Here is an 18,221-nt window from a genome sequence, read left to right as displayed (position 1 = left end):
GTTTCGGTCAGGCCATTATCGCCGCTGGTGATGCCGCTGATGATACAGCTTACACGGCGCGGGTGCCTCACGCCGGCGCCGGCAGCTGCTGCAGGCTGCTGTCATGCACGCGGTACTGTCGTGTCTGCCAGGGCCTGGTGGAATCTGTGTAGTACGACTTGATGCTCAGCTCCATCCACGGCCCGCCGTCCCTGCAGCACGATAGTGACATTCGGATAATGAAGCAAGATGGCAGCCTTTCCGTGGATGACGCTGGCCCACCCAAGCCCACTGCCACAGCACTTCTGGCATGCCTCCCACGTAGCAATGGCCCACCGTTGGCAGCCCTGGCCCAGCAGCTGCTGCAGCCGCTGCCGCAGCGCCGCCGCCGCCGATGCTTCGTCCCGCAAATCACGTGCCGGCAGGTCTTTGAAAAAGCAGTCGGCATCGGGGCCAAAGAGGATGAGGTCTAGCGTGGCGGTGGCGTCCTCAACCACCAGCTTCAGCGTGTACACCCAGCCGCTACTGCCAGCGATGCCATTGGAGGGGCCTGCAGGGCGGAGAGTGAGGCGATCAGGCACCTCGTCATTCACATGAAAATGCAAAAACAATCCTGGCATATTGGCTTGTGCCACACACCTGGCAGCCCGCACTCGCTGGCTGGGTGGCACATGGCGGTGGGGTCCTGCGGCTGGTGGTCCACTAGCCGCACCAGCACGCGGTAGCAGCGCGGCCGTGCCGCTGGCGTGTCCAGCAACACTTGACGGAGCGTACTGCATGGCCGCTCCCGGTGGCTGCACAGCGTCAGCAGCTCGGTTGCGCCCGCGCGCGGGTCTGGCGCCCAGCCCGCCGTGTGGTTGGCCCCCAGGCGTTCGCGATACTCATCCATGAACTGCTGCTGCGGCTGCATCTCATGCTGCCAGGGTGCCCAGCGGCTGTTGCGGAAGAAGAAGGCCTGCAGGGGTGGATGAGTGGCACGTCTAGCCACCGGCCATGTTTGGGAAACGTAGACCGAATGCAACAACCATGCAACAGTGGCCGATACCAAGCAGCGGCACCGCAACCCACTCGTACAGCCAGCCAAGCTTTCTCACACAGCCCCGGGCCTCACCTGCAGCTGGCCGCTCACCACACGTGCGCCCAGGTTGCGAAACTTCACCCAGCTGCCCACCGCCGGCTGTTCCACGCGGCTGCTCTTGGGCAGCACCAGCGGCAGTGCGGTCCCAAGCAGTGGCACTTCACGAAAGTCTGGCAAGTCCTGGACGGTAGGCAGCACACAAGCAGCAGCAGGCGGCATGGCTGAATGCTAGGGCCGGCACCAAATAGGCAACAGTGGAGCGGCTGACCGTGTGCAGTCTGGCAGCTGATGCAGCCTGCTCCAAGCGGTGCGGCCTGCTGCAACACTACCTCTAGGGGCAGCGCAAAAGGCCGCAGCAGAGGCAGCTGTTGCTGCACCTCGGATGCATCTTCCTCCTGCCGCGTGTCGTACCTGCAGTGGCGGGCAAGGCAAGTCGCACCAGGCTACCAGCACCTTGCTGCGTGTGCACACTGGACCGATACGACCCTGACCAGCAGACCGAGTGCCTGCCTCCATTTACTCACGCCTTTGGGAAGGGAAGGGCATCTGAGCCATCCCAAAGGTAGAGCAGACGCAGGCTGGCATGGCTGTCATCCGCCGCCAGCACACGGCACACGGCGTCGAAGAACTGCATCGGGCGGATGTCCTTGATGCGGCGCAGGTAGGTGGTGTTGCCGCCAAGCTGCTGCCGGTTCAGGGTGGCCATGTAGTGGCGCAGCGCCTCCAGCAGGCCCTGCTCCCGCTCATCGAAGAAGTAGTGCGCAGAGGAGACCTGGTAGGGCTGGGCCACGCCAGCAGAGGCCCCATCAAAAAGGCAGAAGGCGAAGCCCCGGAAGCCCACCTTCCCCACCAGCTGCGGCCGGTCGTTGTACCGATCCACCTATAGCCACAGTGGTGGGCAGAGGAATGAAACAGGAAGCGGCGGCTCCCAGCAAAGCAATCCCAAGACAGGGCCGTGCTAAGTCTGCTGTAGCAGTGGCCGCAGCCTCCAGCGCGAGCAGGAGGCAGGCATGCTGGCGTGCTTTCGATACCCCCAAGAGGCTCCACCTTCACTCTGTGCAGGCGAATGATGTCCCCGGCCCGGCGCAGGTGCGGCAGCTGCTCAGCGTGGGGCGCAAAGCACATCAGCTCGATGCCGGCAGCCAGCTCTGGGCGGTCGGGAGTGCTGGGGTCTATCAGCGTCAGATTGCAAACCAGGTCTGCAGCAAGCAGTGTCACAAGGGCTTTGGGATCACCCCAGGATGAGGCAAAGGGCCACTGATTCAGTCGGGCGCGCTGCGACACCGCAGCATAGCTGTCGGTGGCGGCGCTGCCACTGGCGCTAGTTCAGCAGCAGCAGCCGCCCCCCACAGCTGCATGAGTGGCTCTGGGTCACCTGTGCCCCGCGTGGGCCGCGGCACGCTGCATTCCGACACCACCGCCCACAAGCACAGAAAGGTGTTGCGCGTGGCCTCGGCGGCCGCACTCAGCATCACATAGTCATAGGTCATCGTTGCAAGGTGACTTGGGCAGGCAACGCCGGTTTCCGTGCTCTCATCAAGCATTCTTCATGTTGAACATGCGCAGCAAGCTCAGCGCAGCCCCTCCCAGCGCAGCCCCACCGTGTCCTCCCCATCAATTCCATCGACTATGCTATAGTACACAGAGGCGAGATCCAAGGGAAGTAAGCAAAGCAAAATAACAATTGGCGATAGACGGGAGAGCACAGAAAAGTTCACAGTTGCATGGCGGCGCGGTGTCCGTGATCCAGCTACTTGTGATCGTAGCACTACTTGTGATTTGTTATCAAGTCCTTGATGGCCGCAAGCATGATGAGCGTCAGGCTAATCATCACGATGACGGCCAGAGTGATGGGGCCCAGCTGCGGGGTGGCAGATGTGGGGTATGCAGCCGGGGCGGCGGGTTGAGCCCACCTTGCCATCGTGCTGAGAGGGCGCTCGGGCAGCCATTCTTGGGACACTCCACGCTTTGCTGCCGACTCAAATCCAGACCTTGCTCCCTTTTCACATCACGCACCTTGTCATCGAAGAAGCCCACTTGCTTGCGGCGGATGAACTCGGAGCGCCAGTAGAAGGTGAAGAGGGCATAGGCAATCATGGCAATGGAGATGGGCAGCAGCGTGAGCGTGATGAGCTCCACCGTGCTCTGGCTGATGCCGCCCTTGTGCTTGGCCTCTGCGTCCTCCACGGCAAACCCCGCAATGGCAGTGCTCACTGTGCCCAGCGTGGTGGCCATGCCCAGCCAGGCCAGGAAGGTGCGCTCATTGGCTGCACAGGGCCGGGTGGGGGCAGCGGGGTGCCAGGGGGTGAGAGGGCAGAACAGCGCCGAGTAGCAGTGGCGGCAGCGGTGGGCAGTGGCAGGAGGGAGTGCAGCGGGTCTTGGCATAGCCCGCTTGTTGCAATTGCTGGCTCACCAAAGTATGTTTTGGGCTCTATGCGCAGCGGGATTTTCCGTGGCTTCTGGTATTGGGCTCCCTGCGGCCAAGCAGGCGTGGGGGCATCGGGGCGGCGGGGGCGGGGTTCCGGCCCCAAGCTCATGCTGGCCCGCAGCTGCTGCCCCTGCGTTAGGCTTCCGGCTAGCCTGCAGAGTCTGTGCTACACGCGCTGCCCAGCCGGGCAGCTCCCACACCTCGGTGTGCGTGCGAGTGCCCCACAGGGCGTCCACCAGCGAGGAGGGCTGCAGCGTGGGCATCTCGGTGGATCGATGTGTGCAGTTCTGTTTCGAGCAGACAACAGCACCAGTTTGGTGCGCATCCTGGTCGACGTGGCCACGCCTGGCCAGGGCCAAGACGCACCGAAAACTAGCTTTCGGCACATGCTTTCACTCTGAGCGACCCATACTTTCACTAAATTTAGGATCCAGCCACCCGTGGTGGAGGTTGCTCCCGGCGCATGCCTTTGATTATCATGAGGCCTTGGCGAGCACCGAGGGCGGGGTTTGCGGCCAGCCAGCAGAGCTGTAGGGCGTATTCGTGGCGCCACACGACGTGCTACGCGCCCCGGGGGGGGCAGGAGGCTCCCAGGCAGCAGCGGCAGCGGCGGCAGAGGTGGGCCGGCCGCCTCTTCCACACCCCGCTCGCTAAGTCCATAGGGACTGGGATTTGATTTCTTGACGGGGGTTTGACGCGGAGTCCTGTGTTTGCTGGCAGGGGTGAGGGCGGCGAGCGCAGTACAGATGTAGGCAGCGGGGGCGGGTTCCGAGCTGGTGGCCCGCCAGAGCGCCAGCAGCAACGGCAGGAGCAACAGGAGCAGGACATCCCAGTGGTGCGGCCGGGGCAGGCAGCGAGCGCCACCTTCTTCTCGAGCGACCGCTGGGACGCGCTGGGTGCCAGCGCGGAGGTGGTGGCAGCGCTGCAGACACTGGGCATCACGCGTCCGTCCCACATCCAGGTGAGCTGCCAAGCTGTCGCAGTGCTGCCGGACTTGCATCTGTGCGCTTGCATCTGGCGCCAGCATGTGGCAGCAACAGGGGCCAAGCTTTATCTGCCGGCAATTGTGCTTGATGCACTCCCAGTGGTCCATTTTCTCTCCAGCAGCTCAGCCCATGCCACCCCACCCTCGATGCAATTTGTTTCCACTTATTGGTGGCTTGCAGGCGGCCGCCTACCGCGCTCTGGCGCAGAGCGGCGCGCGGCACGTGGTGCTGGCTGACCACGCAGGCAGTGGCAAGACGCTGGCCTACCTGCTGCCACTGCTGCAAGTGCTGCGCGAGGAGGAGCGTGTGCTGGGTGCCGCCGCCACGCAACCCCACTGCCCCCGCCTGGTGGTGGTGGTGCCCACCGCAGAGCTGTGTGCACAGGTTGTGCGCGTGTGCCGTGCACTGTCACGCGCGGGGCTGCGCTTCCGCTCAGCAGCTGCCACTGGGGGACGGCCGCTGCGCACCCAGAAGGAGATGCTGGAGGGCGGGGTGGATGTGCTGGTGGGCACGCCTGGCCGCCTGGCAGAGCTGCTGGGCGAGGGCTGCCTGCAGCTCACCTTTTGCCGCGCCGTCGTGGTGGACGAGGTGGATGTGTTGCTGGGGGAAGACTTCGCGTTTGCCGAGCAGGTGGCGCCACTGCGGGCAGCAGCCCCCAGCACCACGCGCTTTGTATTTGCCACTGCCACCATTCCGGAGCAGGTGTACCTGGACCTTGAGGAGGTGCGGGGCCCCGTGAAGCTGGAAGGCTTTTTCTGTGCTGGTCGGCAGCCAGCCACATGCACTCAGCAAAGACACCTAGGCTGCCACACACAAGTGATCCAGTGCACCTCCGCGAACTCCTCTTACTACGTGTGTATCGTTGGTGTGAGAGCTGAGTTCCAATCCGTGTGCTTCATGTGCAGGCATTTCCTGGCCTGGCAGCCGCACTCGGGCCTGGCCTCCACCGCACTGCGCCAGGTGGGTTGGTGGAGGTGGCTGGCTGCAGCAGTGAAAGCAGGCACCAGCTGTCGCAACAAAGCGGTGTTTGCCCCTCTCCCTTGTATGTTGTATGGCTTGGGTGTTTTCCAGATCGACCCCCCATACCCTCCCACCTACCTGCAGGCATCACCGAGCAGCTGGTGGACTGCAGCGGCGGTGACGAAGTCAGCGCGGAGAGCGGTTTCCAGCGCAAGGCGGCCGCACTGTTTGCGGTGCTGCAGGAGCAGCGGGCCTCTCGCTCCATTGTGTTTTGCAACAAGATAGAGTCCTGTGAGTGGATCCGTCAATCATGTATGTGTGCCGCATGGCTGCACGTGCAAGGGTGCCAGCACAGGGCTCCTGCCGCCTCCAATTCTTTTTGTCACTGCCTACCCTGCAGGCCGCAAGGTGGAGAACTTCCTGAACCGCACCTTCAGCCATGAAGACCATGCAGAGGTGCTGCCCCACCATGCTGCCATCGCCGACACGCACCGTGATGCCAACCTGCGGCGCTTCCTTGCATTGCCAGACAGCAGCGGCGGCCGTCGTGGCGGCAGTGCCAGCACCAACACCCCTGAGCGGCTGGTGTTGGTGTGCACGGACCGTGCCAGCCGCGGCATGGACAGTGCGTTTGTGGAACACGTGGTGCTGTTTGACATGCCGCGTGACCCTTCGGAGTACCTGCGCCGCGTGGGGCGCACCACACGGGGCGCTGGCAGCAGCGGCGTGGTGTCGGTGCTGGCGCTGGGGCGTCAGGTGCGTCTAGCTCGGGAGATCATCGACAGAAACCAGGGCGACCTGGTGCTGCACCGCATCCCGGCAGTGTTGCCAGTGGCCGTGGAGCGCACTGATGCCGAGCGCTTGAGGAGCAACATGGCGGTATCAGCAGCAGCAGGCGCGATGCCAGCAGCAGCAGCCCCACCACCTGCAGCCGATTCTTTTGAAACTGAGCAGCATGGAACATCCAGCTAGCCACCCACCCACCCATGCTTGACTCTCAATGTATAAAACAGCAAACATCCCAGATCCAATGATAACAAGTCAGGTGTTGGGGGAACACGCCACGCCAAAGGGTCAGCCAGGAGATGCCTAGTCTGACTCGTCTCCCGACTGCTGTGCCTTCCGGATCTCTTTCTGCGCCTGCTGCTGCCCCATGCGCTCCGCCTCCTGGAAGGCTCGCCGCAGCGCAAACACGTCGTCCGTGACTGACACCTTGGGCAGCTGCGGCGCGCGCTTGCCGGTGCCGCCTTCCTCCCGCCCTGATTCAGGGAACAGTAGCAGCTGGATGGTGAGGCCTGCAGCAGGGTGTGACACCTGGGGCTTTGAGAGTAACCTAGCGGGCTGTGTTGGCCCATACAGCAGCGTGGAGATTGGTGCCACCCTCAGTGGATCCTCTCAAGCAGTTCATTGCGTTGGTCAACTGCCGCAGGCTACCCCCTGCGCACCGGCTAGGCCTAAAGCATTGGCACCAAAGATGAATGTGATGAGGTAGACAAGCCCCCGGCACACCGTCTGCACCAGCACCGCGACGTTGTGAGCCGTGTACTGCGTGGTGATGTCAGGCAGATTCTGGCGGTCGAAGTAGGCGTCCACGGCGGTGCTGGCTTGAAAGAGCAAATAGCAGATGACGCCTGCCTGCGCTGTGCCTCTGCATGCACAGGAGGGCAGGCACAGGCGGGGAGGTCTTCGGGTGCTTCTGATGAGGAGCCCTAAGCCGTCCATTCCATGCAGGCTGGCACCACTGTGGCGCTGCCACTAGCGGTTGCCGCCAGTAGCCTCACATGAAGGACTGCAGTGGGGTAACCTCTGTAGCTGCCTGCTGCTGCTTGGCCTTCTGCTCCTCCTCGTCCTCCTCATCGTCACTGTCCGCGCCCCCACCATAGGCAGCCACATCCGCTACTGAGGCTATCCGCTGCGGCAAAGCGGGAGCACAATCACACCAATCAAACATGCCATGCCTGCGTTGTGCCCCCGCCCAGTGGCAATACAACAGTGAGTTGTTCACCACCCCTCCTATAAGGAGAAGACCTGCCCAAACCAAACAAGCACAGCAAACACACACCTCGGACGTCGCCTTTTGTGCCCTGCGCTGGAACAGGCGCAGGAAGAAGAAGATGACCACGCCAATGTAGGCCACCCCAGCCACCGTTTTGAGAGTGTCCGAGCCGCCAGTGGGGTTGTAGGCCACTGCCATGTCCTCTGCCGCCAGCACTGCCGGCACCCACGCCAGCAGGCTGCTGCTGCCGGCCAGCAGCAGCGCTGCCGCCCTGGCCTCTGCTGCATCTGCGAGCCATGCTTGGGCGGGCAGATCCGCTGCTGTCTCCCGCCATGTGCTGTGCTGCTGCTGCTCCTCAGGTGGCAGCTGGCGCTGCCTCCCCCCAAGGCGGACGCCACCCTCACCGCTCGCCAGGCAGCGGCAGCGGGCGCTTCTCGTGGGCCGCCGCCGCACTGCCAGGTGACCACTGCACAGCCCCGCTGCTCCCCAAGCTCCTCTGAACCACGCACGGGCCCTGCCGCTGAAGGTTGCCGAGAGCGGTGGCATTCGAGCGGCTGAGCGGCTCGGATACAGGGCGGCCACTGGGGATGTGTAGCATATGCAACAACGAAGCGGGCACGATCGAGTGCCGCCTCGCGGAGGTACTGCCGTACATCGCCGCCTCGGCGCCGCTGGCAACTTTACAATGCAGCATGCATCCACTGACGATCCTCCTGTGCATCCCGCCTGAGCTACAGCAGAGTCACCATTGCGGCTCGCCGCCTGGTGCTGGCCCTGTGCAGGCCACTATTGGCAGGACGGCTAGATCGGTGTGGGTACATCGCAGGAGAGGAGCTGCTGCACCGCTGGCCTGCCCCTTACGTCCAGCGCCGCATTCCCTTCCTACTCCCCACCCCTTTCGACGAGGCTGTTGCGAAGGCCATGGGCAAGCGCGACAATGAGCCGAGTGCAGCCAACACCACGGCCTCAGTCCAGGCAAGCTCAGAGGCTGAATGTGCCGCCACCCGCCGCCACGTCGCCGTCCCCATCCACAGCCCGCGTGCAAGGCAGGTGGACACGATGCCCCTTGCCAGGCATCACGCCAGCCAATTGTTGCTGCCGTTGCCATCGCAGGTGCTGGGCGTGGGCAGTGACACCGGCTGCTCCGTGCCCTCGGTGCTGCTCTTCTTCGATCGCCAGCGCTTCCTGTTCAATGCGGGCGAGGGCTTCCAGCGCTTTTGCGTGGAGCACCGCATCAAGCTGGCCAAGGTGTCAGGGGTGTTGGCCACGCGCACCACCACAGAGGCCACGGGTGGACTGCCAGGTGTGGGCTGTGATGAATGTGCGGCATATGTCAGAATCGGAGGTCATTTGGATGTGAGTGCTTGATGCTCCAGCAGGAGGGGTGCTGCCAGGCTGTCTTCTTCTGGCCTGACCAGTTTGTGTTTCTGCTGGCTGGTGCTGAAGGTATGCTGCTGACGATGGCCGACACAAGCTGCGGTGGGCTGCTGGCAGGGCACACAGGCATGAGCCTGTACGGCCCGCCTGGCCTGAACACCCTGGTCAATGCCTTCCGCACCTTCGTCAATGTGCGGGACATTGGGCTCAAGGTGAACGAGTTCTCCGACAATGGCACGACGCAGCCTGTGGTCAAGACTGAGCTAGTCACCATCACCCCGGTCACGCTCACGGCGGCGACCCCTGGACAGGCATCAGCGCATGCACAGGAGGAGCGCGCTTGTGCAGCAGAGCCGGAGGCGAAGCGGCAGCGGATGGAGGCCACTAATGGCGATACCCAGCAGGGCGGAGGCAGCGTCGGCATGGAGATCGCATCAGTGGTGGTGGAGAGCCCTGCTGCGTGCTACATCTGCGAGCTGTCCGACGTGCCCGGCAAGTTCCTGCCGCAGAAGGTATGCTGCATGGGGTGTGGATACCCGCATAGCCTGCTGGCACTTCCCAACTGAGCACAAGATGCTCGTGCTAGCAAGGACAGCCTCTTGACCAGGTGCTTCCATTACGCGCTGGCACTTACTCTTCGGAATGGCATGCACTGCGGTTGGCCCGGTGCACAGGCAGCCTCCCTGGGCGTGCCACGTGGCCCGCTGTACGGCAAGCTGGTGAAAGGCGAGGAGGTGACGGCAGCCAACGGGCAGACAGTACGGCCACAGGATGTGATGGAGCCCGCAACACCAGGTGTGAGTGAGCAGAGTGTGAGGGGTTGGGGGTGCAGGTAAGCATTCTGGGTTGTTGTACTGCAAATGCGGCCCTTATTAAGCAGCGCTTTGCGGTCGACAGTCACAGTGACTTGCCGTTCCACCCCAAAGGCTGCATCCATCCATCTCTGCAGGCCCTGTGGTTCTGGTGGTGGACTGCCCCAGCCAGGTGTTCCTCGCAGGCCTCACCACGGCGCCACTGTTGCAGGCCTGTGCCACGGGCACGAAGCGTGGCAAAGGTGGCCCTCAAGATGCTTTGTGCCCGTGGAAACCGGCTGTTTTGGTGGTGGTGGAAGTTGCAGCCAGATGGCTGCATACACCCAGCCAGTGCTGAATTCTGTTCTGTGTTGTCAAGATCCCCTCTCCGCTGTTCCTGCAGTGGCATGCGTGGTGCACCTATCACCGCTTGAGGTGGTGCGCCTGCCTGCCTACCGGCAGTGGCTGGAGTCATTTGGACCGGCTGCACAGCATGTGCTGGTGGCCGAGTCCATTGCATCCCCCGCTCCCATTATGCGCAAGTCGGCAATTCTGCAGGCAAGGGCCAGGGGCTGTACTGGAACCCCCGGAACTGAATCGAGCGTCGTTGCGTGCAGCACTTCAGGGCAGATGCCAATGCCCTCAAGCAGGAGATGGCCCTGTGCCGTCGCAGCCACTGTTGGCACGCTGCTCAGCATCATTGCACTGCGGCCCCTCGCTTTCCCCTGCAGGCCAAGCTCAACCTGATTGACCCCACCCTGTTCCCTCTGCACGATATGGCACAGGACGTGGCGACTGCCAACCTGCCTGCCAATGCTGTGGTGGGCAGCAACATGCTGCGCTACCATCTGCGACCACTGGCCAAGAAGGGCGTGGACACGGGTGTGTGCGGTTCAGAGTCCAGGTTGATACCCTCTCTGTGTGCTTGGCTGCGCTTCGGCGGGCCGTGCCACCCCTACCTCACACTTGCCAGCGCCTACCCCTGATGCTTGCAGCCGACTGCCCAGCGCATCTGGACGTGGAGGATGTCCAGGCAGAAGTGAAGCGTGAGCGGCCAGAAGTGCTGGAAGCGCTGGCAGTGGCAGCGCAGCAGGACTCAGCGGTGGCACAGGAGGCGGCGCCGGCCTGCGTCACCAGCGGGTCTCGGAGCGAGTTTGAGGTGACCTTTCTGGGAACCGGCGCTGCAGTGCCTTCCAAGTACCGCAACGTCACCGGCCTTCACCTCAACCTCTTTGACCGCGGCGGCCTGCTCATGGACTGCGGTAAGGCCCCCTGGGCAGCAGTGGCAGATGTTTCACGTGTGGTCTTGGCAATGTCTGTCTCTCAGGCCTGCCTCCGCATGCCCTTCCCGTCCCTTGCATAGGTGAGGGCAGCTACGGCCAGCTTAAGCGGCGGTTTGGATCGGCGGCAGCCGACGACCTCGTATGCGCGCTGCAATGCATCTGGATCTCTCACATTCATGCCGACCACCATGTGGGCCTGCCCACCCTGCTGGCTGCCCGCACGCGCCTGCTGGGCCCCGAGTGCCCGCCGCTGCTGGTGCTAGGGCCACGCCCCCTGCGACGGGCACTACAAGGCTATGCCCAGCTGGAGCCGATGCGCTTCCGCTTTGTGGAGGCATCAGCCACAGCAGGGCAGCCTCCAGGCGCGCATACGCTGCCGCCTGTGGCTCCTGAGGCACGCGCCGCAGTGGATGCAGTTGTGGCTGGGCTGGGTCTGTGTCGCTTTGAAAGCGTGCTGGTGGCACACTGCGCCCATGCCTATGGCCTGGTGCTGGAGCGTGACACCGGCAGCACCAGCGGTGAGGGCACCCGCTGGAAGTTGGTGTTCAGTGGCGACACACGGCCCTGCCCGCAGCTGGTAGAGGCGGCTAGGGGTGCCACACTGTTCATTCACGAGGTGCGCCTGCCGCCTACTTGTTCGGCTGCAAGAATTGGCACACTGAAGGCTGCCAGCATGTGTTCATGACTACTTGTGACTTCGTTTGCTACCACCTCACTACGCAATGGTGGGTGCAGGCCACGTTTGAGGACTCCCTGGCCGAGGAGGCGGAGGCCAAGCGGCACTGCACCACCAGCGAGGCGGTGCAGGCGGGGGCACAGGCCGGTGCGTACCGCACCCTGCTCACCCACTTCAGCCAGCGCTACCCCAAGATCCCGGTTGTGGACCAGAACTTCCAGGTGAGGCATCATGGGGCTCACCAGATGCAGGCAGCATGCGTCATGTGTTTGGGACGTCATGCGCTGCCAAAAGGGGCGGCACTGAAGGAGGAAGGCTTGCCTGGTGGTGCTCTGCAGGGCACCGTGGGCATCGCATTTGATCTCATGTCAGTCAACCTGGCAGATGTGACCCGTCTGCCTCACATTGTGCCCGCCCTCAAGCTGCTCTTCATCGAGCATGAGCAGCAGGACGAGGAGGACGCGGAGCCTCTGCCACAGATGCTAACATGAAGCGGCGCCAGCTCCCTTGCCGCGGTTCAAGGCTGGTGTGGAGCAGAACAGTGTATCATGCAAAGCACATTGGTGTTCATTGATGATGAAGTTTCAGTTTGCTCTGCCCAAGACTGGCTTTGCAAACCCTGAATTCTGTTCATCCAGCATCGACGGCTGCATAGCGGCGTCAGCGAGGCGCGCCATGGAGGTGTGGTTCCTGCACCTCGTGAATTGCTTTTCTGTGCGCGTTTTGAGGGAATCCCGCGGCTGCTGGCATGGTCAGCCGTGTGGGCAAGGGGCTGGCTGCCGCGATGGTTTCCCTTCGCCCAGCGCACCGCAACCTTCAGTCTACAAGCTTATGTAATTTCGGAAAGCGAGGAAATCGGCTGATGTGCTCGGCGGCAGCAGCAGAAGCAACCGGCAGCGGACTACCGGGCGGCAGCGTGCCGACGGGCGCCGCTGCTCGTAGGGTAGCAGCGCTGTTTGTGCGCCAACCAGCGCTGTGCTTGGAACGCGCAGTTGGGGAGAAGCATGGAATCGACCAAAACCTGTGGGACAGCTGCCATTTCCAGGCCGAAATTTACCCGGACCTGCCGCTGGCCACCACCTGGCGCGACCTGCTGCGCCGCACGGTTCAAACTGCGGGGCATGAAAGCGAGGTGGGGCGGGTGGAGCCACCGCCGAAGGTCTGCCCCGCGGAGCGTTGGACAGTGCGCACGGTGGCGGCGCAGCTACGATCGCGAGACCAGCTGCGCTCCATGATGCTGTCGGCAGCGGGGGTGGACCCGGCGGGCGACCCCAAGCCCGGCGTGCGCCCTGCCGACGCCCTGCTCTTCGTGTCTGGCAGCCACCCTGCCCGGCATTTGCCAGGGGCAGGCAGGTGCGTGGAACCAGGACATCTGCTGGTGGCGCACACTCTGGCAAACAGAGCGGGTGGGGCAGGAGCGCCTTTGTGTGGGAGCAGCATAAGCTGCCCTGCTTCTAAACAAACTGCTCCTTATCTGCCCCCTCTCCTGCCACGCTGTCCCTCCCCCCTTTTTCTGCAGGTGGCTGCAGGACAGCTTCGACCTGCTGTTGCTGGCATCGGCGATGCGTGAGGAGGGTTACCTGCCCGCTTCCCTGTCACTGTGGGCAGTGGAGAATCCCATGCTGGCGCCCGTGAAGCGGCTGCGCCAGAAGGCAGATGCGGGGGCAGAGGTGGTGGTGACGCAGCCGGCGCTGCTGTGGGATCGTGTGCAGCGATGGGCAGATGAAGCAGACCGGGAGCTGGTGTCGCACAACGTCAAGGTGCATTGCTGCGTTCAAATCCAACACAGGTCCACATTGGATTGATGGCTGTGTGCGCTCTGTAGCACACCTTTGTTTCTGATGCAAAATCTCTTAGCACTCTGATCCCCTCGCCTTGCTTGCTTTGCCTGGTGTGTTCCGGCAGGTTATGCTGGGCCTGCCCATCGTCCCCTCCATCGGCAACCTGGACTTCTGGTTGCGGCTCTGCAATGTGCGCGGCCTGCCTGAGGCCCAGGCCCTGTTGCAGAGCTTCCCACAGTCTGAAGAGCGGGACCGCAAAGGGCACGCCGCGGCAGTTCGCCAGTGGAATGCAGACCTGATACGGAAGGTAGGGGATGTGGGGGCATCTAGCAGGGTGCTCATGTTTGTGCGACCGTACCAAGCTGGTTTTCATGTGAATCGGCCCGCTGCAGTCTCTGAGCCTGCCCGGCGTCGCGGGCCTGCACGTGATGCCTCTGACCAAGTTAGCCCGGCAAATGACGCTAGACTTTCTGGCAGACGGCACCCTGCCCTCCCGGTTCTGATGTGACTACACCACCCACTGTGAAAGAGATACATGTCTTGAGCTCTGCTCAACTTGCCAAGACAAAGGGGTTTGGGAGCTCCATGCTTGTTGCATCTACCCGTCCATGACTCTGATGCCAATGGATTTGCTCTTGCATCAGTACATTGACATACATTACTTCCAACCATTTCAGGTACTATGCAGCAGACACATCAACAAAGCAGCCATGGGGGCCACTCTTCATCACCCTCCATGGGAGGTTCAAGCGGCGATGTCAGTCAGCGGGTTGAACCCCTGCGGATACTTGGCAGGCAGATAGCCGGCGCGGGTGAGCTCCTCCTCAGGGATGATGGGGGAGGGCTTGTTGCCCCAAGGTGCAGGCAGGTCGCTGATCTTGGGGATGGTGCCCTGCGGGGGGAGCGCAGGGATCACCTCAACATGGTGTTGGGAGTTAAAGGCTAGGGTATGGGCGCCCAGGTGGGGCATGCTAAACTTTCACAAGGCAGGCAAGCGGTGGCCAGGCAGATGGCCAAACAGGCAGGTGGCAGCCCTTGCCTTGGCCCGTGCATCCGCCACCGCCGTGTCGGGGTCCTTCTGCTCTGCAGACGCCGCTGCTTTTTGAATGGCGACGCCAGGGGGCGGTGGCACGGGAGGTAGAAGCCGTGCTGCAGGGCACCAAACATTGTAATCCATCAATCCTCAGCACGCGTGACTGCGGTTTCAACATGCGGAAGCAGAGATTGGCGACGTGCCTGTGACCGCCCAGTGGGGGAAGCGCTGGATCCATGCCAGCAGCGAGTATTGCTCTAGCTTCAGCTTTGTCTCGTCCACCGTGGGGTCCTTCACGTATTGCCGTCCAATCTTGCGGTCGTTGGGCCCAAACAACAGCAGCAGGTCGTCGGCAGTGAGGGCGCCGCCCGCTGCCGCCGCCACCTTGTGCTTCAGCTGCAGCACCGTGTCGCTGGGCTCGACGTCCACCTCCAGCACCTGCAGCGTGCTGTCGTCGTGGGCCACGTTGTGGAGCCCACGCGCACCGCCAGCTTCATGGGTGATGCCGCCGCGGATGGCCGTTGACTGGCTGTGGGGCTGGAAGGGCGGCAGGGAGTGACCAGATGCTGCTGCCAAGAGCAAGGGAAGACGCACGAAACTCGACTTGGCTCTCGGTCTCCCCGGCAGGACAGCTGTCCTGCCAAGAGTCTTTCTGCGTCCGCAGGCGCCACTGCGCTTCACACGCAGCTGCGCAGTGGCTGGCGAGCCGTAGGGGCGCCTGCAGGCTGGTGCTGCATCGCCTGGCTTGGGCGGAGTAAGTCATGGAGTCCCGAGTGTAAACCCTGCTCCGTAAGTCCGCCTGAGGTGAGCTGCCGACCGGCTAGGCAGCGAGGGAGAGGGAGCAGAACGGCAACTGTCGCAACTGCTGCCGCCGCTGCACCCGCTTGCCGCCACGCCTGAAATGGCACGCGGTGGTCCTATGGTTTGCTCAGCCCGCGCAACATTCTGTCTTGCAGTCGCCCTGTTAGCCATGAGAACAGGAGTGGCAGTGGATCTCGCCAGCGGCACCGCCGCTGGAGCGGCGCAGCTGCTTGTGGGTGCGTGTACTGCCCGTGTGTGTGTGTGTGCGTGCTACAGGGTATGAGGCACATTGATGTGCTGGGGCCGAACCACTGCCCGATACCGCATGCTGGCTTTAGCAGGATAGTAAGCAATCATACCTGACGTCCACTGCGCTTAACCCTGTCTACTTTTCTTTGTCTACCTCTTTAATATACCCGCAGGCCATCCCTTTGACACAATCAAAGTTAATATGCAAGTTGGCAGCGCCGACACCACAGCCATGGGGGCAGCTCGCAGAATTGTGGGCACCCATGGCCCGCTGGGCATGTATCGCGGATTGGCCGCGCCGCTTGCCACCGTGGCCGCCTTCAACGCGGTGCTGTTCAGTTCCTGGGGCGCGACGGAGCGCATGCTGTCACCAGACGGTGGGTGTGCGGGGGTGCGCGATGGATGTTGCTGGCAACAAGCCTCAAGCTGCTGCAGCTGTGCATTGCTCAGGTGCCTTGCCCTTCTCCCCGTGCCTTCAGGCTGCCCGCTGACGGTGGGCCAGGCAATGCTGGCCGGTGGACTGGCAGGGGTGCCGGTTTCTTTGCTGGCCACACCAACCGAGCTGCTCAAGTGCAGGTGGGGGACAGTGCAGGCGGTCGCCACGTGCTGGCCACACCCGTCGCAACCACACCATTCATCTGTCCCTATGCAGGCTGCAGGCGCAAGGAGGCGCGCGGCCGCCACCGGGCATGGTGTACAGCCTGGCCGACATTCGTGCGGGACGGGCGCTGTTCAACGGGCCTCTGGATGTGCTGCGCCACGTGGTGCGTCATGAGGGCGGCTGGCTGGGGGCATACCGTGGGCTTGGCGCAACCCTTCTTCGAGAAGTTCCCGGCAATGCAGCGTACTTTGGTGTGTATGAGGGCTGCAAGTACGGGCTGGCGCGGTGGCAGTGCATCCCCACTTCGGAGCTGGGACCTGCCTCCCTGATGACTGCGGGCGGAGTTGGTGGGGCAGCGTTTTGGATTGTCACATACCGTGAGTCGTGTGCAAACCATGTGTGATGCTGTTTAAGCTTTTCAGCCTGCAGGCAGCCCGGCAGTCCGGTTCCTGCCTGCAGCCACTCTACAAACACCCTGTGGCATGTTTGCTGCAGCTTTTGACGTTGTGAAATCGAGACTCCAGACCCAGAACATTCATGCTCTGGACCGCTACCATGGCACCTGGGACTGCATGACACGGCTGTACTCGGCCCAGGGCTGGCAGGCGCTGTGGCGCGGCTTTGGGCCTTGCATGGCACGTTCAGTCCCCGCCAATGCGGTGGCATTCCTGGCGTTTGAGCAGGTGCGCGCTGCCCTCAGCCATTGAAATTGCACGACTCTGCACCCTTGTTCCTTCCGCTGGTTTGTGTCACAGCTAGCTTGCTGGCTACCTCCCATTATTCTTTGTTGTGCCCGCCCTGTGCGCCCATTAGGCATATCATGTGGAACTGCGATAGATAGCACAACCTTTGTTAATGCCCTGTTGAACTTGTTTGTGCTGTTTGTTGATGTCTGCATTGCCTTGCAAATTCTTTCATCATTTCACACAGTATGCATTCCAGGGCTGTTGTCAGGAGGGTTTAGGGTGGAGACCATCACAATTGCATAATACCCAGGCAGGGCAACAAACAAAGCCATGGAGGCAGGTTCCCTGGGTAGCGCCCCCGCTCCCCGCCCGCCTTCAGACCAGGAATCTGCAGGTGCGCAATGTGGCAGGGTGCAAAAAGGAGCTGCACCATGCCAAGGCTACAGGCCCGCCATCTGCAGCATTTCCGCCACCTCCGCCCCAATGTCCCCCAGCTCCGGCTCGTTCTTCCTCAGTACCCCATCGATGGCCGCATCCAAGTCAACATCGTGGCTGCTGCACAGGTCCGCCAGTTCCTGCCGTAGCTGTGGCGCGCAATCTGCTGCGCCCAGCTCAGGCAGCCGATCCAGCGCCGCTGCCAGCAGCACTGCGGCCGGCACATCGTCAGCCTGGCAGATGTAGCTGCTCAGCACCTGCAGGTCTGCGCTGCTGGGCTGGGCGCCCAGGTCCACCACAGAGCCCAGCACCATGGCGGCAGCCTCGTTGGGGCCCGCCAGCCGCGAGGTGAAGTGCGGCGAGATGGACAGGATGTGGCGCGTCTCTGACTGCGCATCGTTTGCTGCCACCAGGTCGCCCTCGTCGTCAAACAGGTCATCGTCCTCGCGCTGGGCCGCACGTCGCGAGGTGGGTGCACCCTGCAGTGCAGGCATGCAGCAGCAGCATGACGGGAGGCACCTGCTGCTCCAAGTGTCCACCAGCTGAATTGTGGCCAACCTGACTCACCCTCATGTGCAAGGCAGCGCCACCCAGCTCACCTCCTCCTCCTCCATGTCCCACTCCAGCTGCGCATCCTCCCCCTCCTCTTCCATCACATCCTGCAGCTCCCGCTCGTCCTCATACCGCGACTCCTCAATGACGGCGCCATCGCCCCAGCTGCGCTCCGTCACAATGATCGCCACCTGCGGGGCAGCAGTTGCAAACAACCGCGGCAGTAGTGTGTGCACAAAGCAGAAAGAAATGGTTGCTGCAAGAAATAGGTGCAGCAAGAAATAGTTGCAGCAGTGCTGCTGCACCTTGCGGCTGCTGCTGCTACTGCTCTTCTGCTCTGCGCGCAGCCTGGCCCGCAGGGAGCTGGTGCGCGTGCCATCCCGCTGGCGCAGCTTCTGCGGCATGTTGCAGCAATGGCTAAGTGAAGATGGCAGTACACAGCGAGCAGGTCCCGTTGTGAGCGTTGTAGCAACGCATCATGCAACGCCTTGTCTTATGCCGCTAACCGCCAGACCCCCCTCAACCCCCC

General features: G+C 62.7%; 8 protein-coding genes across 8 annotated transcripts; 4 read left to right on the top strand and 4 right to left on the bottom strand.

The window, feature by feature from the left end:
• Window positions 1-67: 67 nt before the first annotated feature.
• On the bottom strand, window positions 68-2,547 carry CHLNCDRAFT_135881 (hypothetical protein; the record flags this gene model as incomplete). Its single annotated transcript, XM_005846333.1, has 8 exons — window positions 68-191; window positions 316-529; window positions 619-934; window positions 1,091-1,237; window positions 1,387-1,468; window positions 1,582-1,937; window positions 2,105-2,256; window positions 2,433-2,547. The coding sequence occupies 8 exons, from the start codon at window positions 2,545-2,547 to the stop codon at window positions 68-70; spliced, it is 1,506 nt and encodes a 501-aa protein (XP_005846395.1).
• A 278-nt stretch (window positions 2,548-2,825) lies between these two features.
• On the bottom strand, window positions 2,826-3,748 carry CHLNCDRAFT_135880 (hypothetical protein; the record flags this gene model as incomplete). The annotated part of the gene is made up of 4 exons (XM_005846332.1): window positions 2,826-2,918; window positions 3,074-3,324; window positions 3,471-3,531; window positions 3,686-3,748. The coding sequence occupies 4 exons, from the start codon at window positions 3,746-3,748 to the stop codon at window positions 2,826-2,828; spliced, it is 468 nt and encodes a 155-aa protein (XP_005846394.1).
• Window positions 3,749-3,963: 215 nt separating this feature from the next.
• On the top strand, window positions 3,964-6,403 carry CHLNCDRAFT_135879 (hypothetical protein; the record flags this gene model as incomplete). The annotated part of the gene is made up of 6 exons (XM_005846492.1): window positions 3,964-4,103; window positions 4,206-4,446; window positions 4,652-5,194; window positions 5,377-5,431; window positions 5,576-5,722; window positions 5,832-6,403. 6 exons carry the CDS (start codon window positions 3,964-3,966, stop codon window positions 6,401-6,403), a joined length of 1,698 nt encoding a protein of 565 aa, XP_005846554.1.
• Window positions 6,404-6,425: 22 nt separating this feature from the next.
• CHLNCDRAFT_58336 (expressed protein) lies at window positions 6,426-7,647 on the bottom strand. The gene is made up of 4 exons (XM_005846331.1): window positions 7,494-7,647; window positions 7,213-7,343; window positions 6,877-7,079; window positions 6,426-6,726 (listed from the first exon to the last, which is right to left on the bottom strand). The coding sequence occupies exons 1-4, from the start codon at window positions 7,623-7,625 to the stop codon at window positions 6,521-6,523; spliced, it is 672 nt and encodes a 223-aa protein (XP_005846393.1). The 5' UTR covers window positions 7,626-7,647; the 3' UTR covers window positions 6,426-6,520.
• A 500-nt stretch (window positions 7,648-8,147) lies between these two features.
• CHLNCDRAFT_31874 (hypothetical protein) lies at window positions 8,148-12,193 on the top strand. Its single transcript, XM_005846491.1, has 11 exons — window positions 8,148-8,402; window positions 8,541-8,730; window positions 8,874-9,316; window positions 9,479-9,599; window positions 9,754-9,858; window positions 9,999-10,090; window positions 10,249-10,516; window positions 10,636-10,857; window positions 10,959-11,494; window positions 11,614-11,775; window positions 11,893-12,193. Exons 1-11 carry the CDS (start codon window positions 8,349-8,351, stop codon window positions 12,043-12,045), a joined length of 2,346 nt encoding a protein of 781 aa, XP_005846553.1. The 5' UTR covers window positions 8,148-8,348; the 3' UTR covers window positions 12,046-12,193.
• Window positions 12,194-12,416: 223 nt separating this feature from the next.
• CHLNCDRAFT_135876 (hypothetical protein) lies at window positions 12,417-13,838 on the top strand (the record flags this gene model as incomplete). Its single annotated transcript, XM_005846490.1, has 4 exons — window positions 12,417-12,907; window positions 13,074-13,314; window positions 13,460-13,642; window positions 13,728-13,838. The coding sequence occupies 4 exons, from the start codon at window positions 12,417-12,419 to the stop codon at window positions 13,836-13,838; spliced, it is 1,026 nt and encodes a 341-aa protein (XP_005846552.1).
• A 1,500-nt stretch (window positions 13,839-15,338) lies between these two features.
• Window positions 15,339-16,726, top strand: CHLNCDRAFT_24892 (hypothetical protein; the record flags this gene model as incomplete). Its single annotated transcript, XM_005846489.1, has 5 exons — window positions 15,339-15,405; window positions 15,592-15,801; window positions 15,898-15,994; window positions 16,071-16,396; window positions 16,515-16,726. The coding sequence occupies 5 exons, from the start codon at window positions 15,339-15,341 to the stop codon at window positions 16,724-16,726; spliced, it is 912 nt and encodes a 303-aa protein (XP_005846551.1).
• A 419-nt stretch (window positions 16,727-17,145) lies between these two features.
• Window positions 17,146-18,096, bottom strand: CHLNCDRAFT_135873 (expressed protein; the record flags this gene model as incomplete). Its single annotated transcript, XM_005846330.1, has 3 exons — window positions 17,146-17,619; window positions 17,740-17,883; window positions 17,998-18,096. The coding sequence occupies 3 exons, from the start codon at window positions 18,094-18,096 to the stop codon at window positions 17,146-17,148; spliced, it is 717 nt and encodes a 238-aa protein (XP_005846392.1).
• Between the last annotated feature and the right edge of the window lie 125 nt (window positions 18,097-18,221).

This window comes from Chlorella variabilis (assembly GCF_000147415.1).
Source record: "Chlorella variabilis unplaced genomic scaffold CHLNCscaffold_14, whole genome shotgun sequence".
Taxonomy (NCBI): Eukaryota; Viridiplantae; Chlorophyta; class Trebouxiophyceae; order Chlorellales; family Chlorellaceae; genus Chlorella; species Chlorella variabilis.
This window is presented reverse-complemented; position numbering and strand designations above follow the sequence as displayed.